The sequence below is a fragment of the Vitis riparia genome, chromosome 5, assembly GCF_004353265.1.
Source record: "Vitis riparia cultivar Riparia Gloire de Montpellier isolate 1030 chromosome 5, EGFV_Vit.rip_1.0, whole genome shotgun sequence".
In the NCBI taxonomy this organism is placed as follows: Eukaryota; Viridiplantae; Streptophyta; class Magnoliopsida; order Vitales; family Vitaceae; genus Vitis; species Vitis riparia.
The window spans coordinates 16,640,470-16,650,133 of record NC_048435.1 but is presented as its reverse complement, the minus strand read 5'-3'; the positions used below and the strand labels follow the sequence as shown (position 1 = coordinate 16,650,133).

At 34.6% G+C, this 9,664-nt stretch overlaps 1 protein-coding gene across 1 annotated transcript; it reads right to left on the bottom strand.

Annotated features, from left to right (window-relative positions):
• Window positions 1-4: 4 nt before the first annotated feature.
• On the bottom strand, window positions 5-9,063 carry LOC117914931 (alkaline ceramidase-like). Its single transcript, XM_034830451.1, has 3 exons — window positions 8,891-9,063; window positions 8,525-8,687; window positions 5-871 (listed from the first exon to the last, which is right to left on the bottom strand). The coding sequence occupies exons 1-3, from the start codon at window positions 8,904-8,906 to the stop codon at window positions 358-360; spliced, it is 693 nt and encodes a 230-aa protein (XP_034686342.1). The 5' UTR covers window positions 8,907-9,063; the 3' UTR covers window positions 5-357.
• Between the last annotated feature and the right edge of the window lie 601 nt (window positions 9,064-9,664).

Here is a 9,664-nt window from a genome sequence, read left to right as displayed (position 1 = left end):
AGAATACATCCAAGGCTAACAATCATGGATTCAAATCACTGCACATCTCCAGTATCAGATGGAAAAGGGTGTTCCTTCCAACACCAATTCCAAACATGTCTTTACTAATAAACTATCCCATTGTGAGCCAGAAGTGCATAAATATGCCATTTTTGACCAATATCCCAACAACTACAACCATGTTGAATCATCATTTACATCCAAATTTGGAAAAGATGGGAAATTTTATATTATGGCATAAAAAAAAACAAAAAAACAAAAATTGAACTGTTACAGATTCCCTGTGCTCACCTGTTCAAAACCATACACTCATCTCAGAATCAATAAAGGAGACTTATATCTCCTTGCACAAAATTCTCACTGTATCTTTGGTTTCTGAATCTTCACGTATGGAAGAAGACCCAGAAAGTGAACTACTTTTGGATTCCACTCCCGTTGCTGAGCACGACAGAACATCAGAAATGCGTTCGCAAAATATGAATTAAACCCCATCAAGACATGCCATAAAGCATGACCTTGGAGGCTGAAATACCAGTGCGAGCTATCCTTGTGGGACAATCGATGAGAAAGCCAACAGAGACTCCCTATGAATAAAGTACCTAAATGTAATTTTGCAAGCCGCTTTGCAGACATATCTTGTGTGTGGATGTAGTACTTGTACATCCGAGGAATACAGAGAAGACACAGAATCACATAATGTATCTTGAAGCCAATTCCAAAGTGAACCTGTGAATGGACAATGGCAAATGCCGCTCCGTATAGGAACAAGAAGGTGGGCATTGTACTCTGGTAGTGCCAGTCCGGTGAGTGGAGAATGTAGATGTATAGGAGCATTTCCCATACCATTGGCGTTTCATCACTTTGCTGTTGCCTGAAAAAGAAATTAAAAATTATCCACCACATTAGATTGCAATGGTAAACAATCACATTTTTTTTTTAATCAAAAACACACTATATCTTTTATATTAATTAGAATTATCAAGAAGGCCGAGACATCCTTCCACAATATACAAACTCTGATCAAGACAAGAGAAGGAAATCCTTAACAAAGAGTCTTACAAACTGTACAACCAATGCGAAACAATCACATGGATTAGACCAGCAATATAATTATAACAGTTTCAAAAGAAATAAGGCTTCTGCTAAGGTCTGCATTTTCTCTGATATAAGAAGGATGTTTGATGTGTTCATGCAAATAATTCCAGTACCTAAAACAAATTCCACTCTCAGATTTAACACAAATCAATTTAGCAATCACATTCTAAAAACTTCTTTGATTTAGAGCACATGCCTCAACTCAAAACTGACTTTTCATGCAAAGAAGCTTAGAAACCAACTTGCTTTGATGTGTTGCCACTCATCATCACCACAATAAACCTTAGTTGAGGAATAAACAAGTCATGAGTAATCTGGTAAAAGGCAGCTAGTCATGACTGGTCCTGCTAGCTATTTTGCCACAGTCATGAGTCATGACTAATTATCTAGATCTCTTATAGGATCGCATTCTCCAATAGACCCTATCTGAAAAGTTCCTCACTCGTGGGAATGTTTCATTTGCATTTCTGAATACATCAACAACTTAGTTTACCTTCTTTTAGTTGAAGTTGAGTAGTAGTAACTAAGCGATTGGCAACTGGCCCAAGTGAAAAGACTTAATTCATCCATAGACAAGGCCTAAATAAGTTTCTTTAATCCAACCAAACCTGCATTTTACTGCAAGCTCAGGAATTGAAATAATATAATTTACTAATGCCTTTCTAACTTCGAGTCTTAATGGAGTTCAGGTGGTTTTTGATAAATTTTTACTTATGTAAAAAGTTTCTACTTTTGGGTTGGAGGGATTCAATAACTAAGCTTCAATTTTGAGTAAAGAGTTACAAAGACAACTAAACAGGAAATGAATTAATGAATAAGAATTCTCTGGCTTTCTTGCATTCTTTAATAGTGAGACTCCATAGATTTCTCTTTCAGGTGAGACTGATACAAGGCTATACTTAATGGGATTGTATGATTATCTATCCTATTCTTCTTCTCTTTCTTCTTCATTCAGTCTCTGTTTGACTGCTAAACAACAACTAGCTACTCCCTTCCTCTTAACCCCAGTTTTACATCCCTAAAACCCAACCTTTTGACTTAAAATCTAACCATTTCTCACCCCTTAGAAGAACTTAAGTTTTACATCTAGTTTCCCTTTTTGCCCAGAAATTCTAGCAAGCGTTTTCCCTTAATTTCAACCCATAAACCTGTTGAACGTCATATGGTTATTCAATTGATAAACTTATTTCCATCTTCCTATCCCTAGAACCTAAATAATCAAAGCCCTAGCCAACCATTAGTTGATTGTAGCTATAAGCACTGAAAAGGTTGTCGCATATCACCTTCTAATATCATAAAAGAATTTTTTACGATTCAAAAGTGCATGCAACTAAGTATTTTTTTTTTAATGAGAAACAACAATATAATATATTAAATAACAATCAAAAGGTACAAAGGAAGGAAGGATGAGAAATCCTCCCAAAACAAAGACTTAAACAATTGGGACCTCCAAAATACTAAATAAACCTATACATTGTAAAGAAAGTACACAAAACAACCTATACTAGCTAGCCTACACACTGACAACCAATCAAGTTGAATCACATTAAGGGGAATGACCTTAAAAGTTGTGGTGCAAGAGGCCCTAAAAGGAAGCAGGGAAATAAATGGTATCCCAAAGAACCTTTGATGTCCTTGTTGCATCCTAAAAAAATCTGACATTTCTTTCCCGTCACACAATCCAAATCAAAGTCAAACAAGCATATTGCCATAGTACTAATCCTCTATCGGAGTTTTCTAATCCCTTATATGCAATGATCATCATGTCACAAATACTCCTAAGAAAAACCTAATACAGCTTAGACAATCCAAATAATTTGTGTCACAACCGCATAGTCAAAGAGCAACGCAAAAAAAGATGATCTACCCATTCTCCATGGTCCATGCACAACATACAAACATCTAGACCGGTGGCTTTGTAAAATCTTCCCAACTATAGCACGTCATTGGTATTCACCTTCTTGTGTGCCACTAACCAAGCAAAGGCTAAACCTTAAGAGGGATTTGAGATTTCCAAACAAAATTAGTAGGGAGGAAAGGAACTAGGTCAAAATGATTAGACAAGGTTACAAAGAGTAGTAGATAAACCTGAAGAAGACAAAGACCAAGCTCTCGCATCTAGAGCGGAGGGAAATAAATGCAAGCAAGAGAGAGCATTAGTCTTTCTAGATCTTTTATTTCAAAATCAAAGAGATTACAACAGAAGTTAAAATTCCAAGAGAAAGGATAAGAAAACCCAAGATTGATGAGATAGGAAGGTTTTTAACAGTGACAATTCTGAATGGACCTGGGAATTGAGAATCCAAAGGTTTATCCCCCCACCATAAGTCTTCCCAAAAAACGAATTCTCGCCCCATCTCCCACCACAAACCAAGTGTATTTGGTAAAATCCTGAAAGACCTGTTGCAACCAAGTATTTGGATGGTTTAAAGAAGCACAAGTTCAAAAATTGACACCCATAAATGATAAATCAAGAAGCTTCTAAGGCATAACTGAAGATGTTCTTAGGCATAATTACTTCCCACTATACAAACACTGTATGTATAAGAATCACTGAACTATTTAAGTCATCTAGAAGAGGAAGTAAAGCTCTTGAAGAAGGGTCTAGGTAAATGACCACTTGATCAAGAAGATGAAAACCATTGCACAAGACAACCTATTATAATATCCACAAGCAAGACGGGAATTTCTCTGTGGCAATCAAGCGATAGACATGGTGGAAGAGGTTCATTGTGGTGTGGGTTTTCAAATGTTCAAAATTTTTGGACAAATAGATGATTTGATAAGAAAGGGTATGCAATCAAATTGATGATGGAACCTACTAATCCATCAAGCAAACTTTTCGTCTGTATATACGGCTCAATAGGCATAACATATGATTTCTGAAAAAATTTCATGCATCTTATGTTGGAAAAATAACATAATACATAATTTAATTGGATTTAATAGACTAAGTGGTAACATAATGTATATCAAAGAAATGCAATACAAACACTTCTCAATAACTGAAGCACAACAGTTGCAGGCTCCAGACAAATAACATTCTAGAGAAACCCAGCATAACAGACATTTCTTTCATCTTTGTTCAGTAAAAGAACACACACAAAAAAAATCCTCCATACTTCATTAATCATAAAGCAAGGGAAAACCTCTCAAAAACCACTATACCATTGGATGCATAAAAAATTTTGACATGAAAGTAACCAATTGAGTAGATGAAAGTTAGAATCCCTATAGCTCTGCCTTCCGACCAGTCAACAGGTAATTTCTAAAAAAAATTCCCAGCACAAACCCAACATGGTAAAAGTAACCAAGCTAGCTCAATGTCAAACACACTGACACCACCTTTATGGAAAATATACCCAGGGAAATCTCCCATCAAAATAAAAATAAAAGGATATACCTTCTAATCCATCCCCGAAAGGAAATTTCATAGTAAGCATTTAACAATACGACAAGTGATCCTTAAATTCACATTGCTAACACTCTCTTAAGTTGGAAATCTCAAGTTAACAAAATTAAGGTTGTAAAAATCTATCTTTACCTATCAAAAAAAAAAAAATTAAACAAGTTTCCTCAATGTTGCCTATGTAAGGGTCTATCAAAAAAATATTGCCTATGTAAGGAAGCCAACCTTCAAGAACAAGACTACAAAGACAAATGCTTATAGCAGAGACAACAGAAGTCACTTCGGCAACTACTGCAAAACCACAACAAACATTGTTGAAGAAATGTCTAGATATTTGTTCTGAACAAGCCACCTTATTGCATAGTTAATGTACTATTACCAAGGAGATGCACCTGTTATTGCTTGAGGCTAAAAGCAGAACTAGCAGCAAAACCTTTAGCAGTGGATTATACCTATCATAGAGGTGGTTTACCCCGCCACTAATAGTCCTTTTATAGCATATTAATTGGGCTTCTAATTCTGAAGAATTTATTACATGACCCCACCAAAGTTAGATGAATTTCATTTTGGGACCCTCGATGTTGAATATATTTTTATAGTTGCCTAAATTATATACTTATGAAAGCTATAAGACATTATTTATATGGCTTCTGTTCATCTTTATCATGTTTCAGCCTTTTTTTAGAACAGTATCCTAAATTTTTGTCAGCAGAGGTACTGGCTCAAATAGACTTTTATTCTGATGCCAGTTTAAAGCAGGAAAATAACCTCAATTGGAAGTTAAAACCAAGAGAAACAGACAATCTAAAGGTCAGAGACATTGTCTTCTGCACTAATGAACCAATAGCTAAAAGTTCAATTTAAATAAATGACTCCAAATTTTGTTCTGAACTAGAGAAAGAAGAAAGCATGATATAGATATTGCCTTTTATTAGCCATTATATAACTGAATTGAAAAAGAGAAAAGAAGAATATTTTCCAAGTTTTGGAAAAATTGATGGCAAAATTCCTTTTTTCTTTCTTTTATATGATAACAAAAAAACGCAAGGGTTTGCCACCTTTTATTCTAGTGGTGTGTGAATATTAATTAGCTTTTACCTATTTTTAAATACTCTTCATCCATATCAGTGGTTTCTTAAATTGTATCACTAAAAAAATAAAATTGATTTTTCATCATCTTCTTCTACTTCTTCTTCTTCTTTTTATTTGATAACCAAGGAACCTTCCATGGCTAACCTCTTTGAACTCTCCATGGGGACCCAAACCTTAGGTGCTGACCATGCTTGGAATAACTAATACCGGGTAATCCACAACACTAAACCAATGGTAGGAATCAAACCTAGGACCTGCGCCTCTACCACACATCCTAACATTCACCCTAACCAACTGGGTACCTTGACAAGCAATTTTTCATGTTCTTTGGTAGGCAAAGAAACTAAATAATAAGAAAGATTTTTAATCTTGTACCTCATCTCAACACTCTAGTTTATAAAGATTTTGTCTTGTTTTCCTCCCAGCTTCATATAGAAAGTCCAACCCTCTCCCCACACAAGAAGGAAAAAAAAGAACAGAAAGAAAATCTCAAGTCCACGCGACTTGACGCAAATTTAACCAGAAGGCAAAGAAGCACTAAATGGCTATGAAAAAGCAGAGTTCCATTTCACAACTTCTTTGTTACCATAATGACCATCTTGAATTTCCAATTTTTTTCTCATGAACAGTGAACTTCACTTTCGCAACTTCTTTATCACCATAATGAATATTTTGAATTTCTGATTATTTGTTTAAGAAAAAGGGTAGCTCTCTCAGCTGCCTTTCAAATATTCATCAACAAGAGAATCTATTGAAACTATGAGAAATCAACATTCAACCAACCTCACTACTGTATCAGATCATGCAGCCACCCCTGATTCTGAAAGTTTAGCACATATTTTGTAGTTCTAGCTAAGTTGCCAACAGCCAACCATAATCATTACCATGATGACATGGGATGTGAAGAGGAATGAACTTGAGAAATAAAGAAAAAAGTAAACTCGAGGTTAGAGAATAAAAGTGAAGAACCTTGATGGGAACCTTTGGGCTGGTAGAGTTATAACTAAGAAAAAAGTAAAGAAAAATCATCAACAGAAAAAATAAAAAAGGAAGAAGAATGACAACAACAACAATAAAGGGATAGAATCTATAAATTAACTCACCAAGGAACTAAGGACAACTCCTACTTGAATAAGGAGAACTAAACCTACTAGACCTATACCAATAGGGCATAGCCTCCAAAGAATCAGACCTAATGAAGAAAGGAAACTAACATACAAGAATCATCCTAAACCGGCAAAGAAAAGCATCATACTGAAGAGGGATAAATCTGTGAATCACAAAATAGTTAGAAAATTCTGTATGGAGTTCATTCATTTTTTGATGGATAAAGAAATAATAAATTAAAGTACCAATTCTATACTCATTTTTCTTCATTATTTCCTTCTCAAATTCATACAAGTTCCCTTATAGAATAGCTTGCAACTCCATGGAAATGCATTAGAAGGGTAAAAAAGGTTCTTAATACTCTTCTAGATACTACTTTAATTGACTATTACTACTCTCATAAATGCACAGAACTAATATTCCAGATAGCAATTTAATTTAGATCTATTCTTTCATCACCTCTCTGAATTTGCCAAAATCAAACCATTTTTGCCCTCTCCAAATCAGGGTGATCAAACCAAGTCTTGCACATCCAATCAAGCATGAACCCTAGATTTAAGATGATGAATGCTGAATGATTAGTGGCTTGAGAACAGACTTCTTTGCCCATAATTGTGATCCCCTTTGAATAGTCATGATCAAAACTCTCCTTTCAAGGACACTGACATTAAATGTACTAAAATTCCAATTCATGCCACAGGGACCATGGTCGTATTGCTTGAATTTATCAAAAAAAGAAAAATATTGATATCAGTGTCAGGATCGTGGACACTAATACAGCTTTGTATCAGACATTCTGATCCTTAACAAGTAGGGCTTCTAAAATTTGAAAAGACTGAAATGATAAATAAGAGGAAACATGTGTTTAAACAATAAAATAACTAAAACAAAAATTAATACCCATCTTAAGGTTCCAAAGGTTATTAAAGGGATTTAGAACTAGCCTGCAAAGATGTCTGTCATCCTTGAATATTAGAATGAATGGGTTGATTTCCCACTCCAGATATTTTTTTATCCACCCCATTGTTAATTTTTCATGCACCATTAAGATCCCATGGCATGAAGCAGATGTTGAAGAAACATAACCAATTCATAAGTGTATAAAATATATATAATCAGAACTCCTCAAAAACCAATCTAAACCATGGATTTGCTCCAAAAATACTGGCACTACCATATAATTAGACTTGATATGGCAAGTATTGCTTTTGGATTCAATAGATTTCCCATTTCTCAAAGCAAAGATTTAAGGAAATAATAAACAAATAAACTAGTCAAATATCTAATGGATTACACCAAAAAAAAAAAAAAAAAAAAGGAACCCACTGTCAATAAAATCATTTGCAATCAGCATATTCCTGTAAGTACATCCAACATTCAGTCCAGACTTCTTCACTTTTTTTCCTTCTACAGGGCTTGTTCATCGCCTAAAAACTGTTTTATTGACCTCTGTCCAACATACCCAATTCCCCCATATTCTTGTCTGAAATCCAGCACTGTCATTTACATAATAACCACATGCATAAATGCCTATCTTACAGTGCAATTGGGGTGAACATCCATCAATATCTCCATCAACTGATATGGACATTTTATGAAACATCCATCAAAACCCAAAAACTAAATGGATGGCTCCACTGAGTTTAACAGTGCAATGGATTGCATAAAATCCACCCTCCAAATGGGCCATTACAGAAAATTGGACCCATCATTATAATCACCAAATCCCTATCAACATTTTAAGGATCTCCATCAAAACCCACAAACTAAATGAAAAAAAAAAAAAAAAAAACACGAAAGGCAGATAGTAGTAGTACTCACAGGCGTTGCAGGGATGAATGGTGCAAGATGCTTCCAATGGCAAGTATGATATTGGAAATATGAAGCACACTAAACCGCTTCTCAAACCCTTGTCTCAATGCATTTATCAGCCCAAATAGCCCCAACACAATGCCAGGCACATTCGATACTGTGTTGAGAAACTCTGAAATTTTCAACAAAAACATTACACATAAAATCCATTCCCATAGTTCATAAATCCACCCAACCCCATCCTTCCACACATTCATACAAAACAATTCAATTCAATGTACCCCCTAAAAAACGTAGAATCAGAAGCATGGAAGAACGCAAAGAAATTCAATAATAACACCACTTTTTTATGAAACATGGATGTATTGAGCTTACTGATGTTTGAGATCATCCTCTACTTGCTAGGGTTTTTGCTCCCTTCTGCTTCCCCTCTGTATTTTCTGAAACCAAAGGCAAGAGGCTGGGCTCTAAATTTTTGCGCCACCTCTAGATCCTCTGCGCCGAGGTTCATATGGTTACCGTGGCTCCCAATAGTGGGTCCCACCGCCGAGTAGAGTGGGCCCAGTTTCCACCTGAAGGAAAGTGGGTTTGATTTTATACCCTATAAAAAATTTTCCACACTTTCAAATATAGCATTTAGACGTAGTTAGTCCAATCGTCTTCATCTATGCTATTAGAATCACTTTATGATAAAATAAAAAAATAAAAAAATAAAAACAGACTAAAAAAAATAGCTCTTTAATTTAAAAAATTAAATAAATAAATAAAATATTTAATATAATATAATATAAATATTTAATATAGCTTTAAAAAAAATACAATTTTCTCTCCTAACGACTTTATATCCTAGATAGTTTTTTTATCCAAATAATTTCATTTAGAGTCATCATAAGATAATTCCTTTTTATCGGGATGGTGAGCTCTTTTATGTTAGAGAAAAATGTTTTATTTATTTAAAAAAATAAATTAATTAAAAGAGAAAACTCTATACGATTTCAATAATGGAAAAACAAATTTGTGAACCATCGATGGAGTCTCACGTCACTTAGGAAAGTGTTAAACACCTTGCTATACTTAGAAATAAATTTTGTTTCTATTAGGTATGTCGGGAAAACTTTGACATTTTATTAATTAATTCATGGATACAAT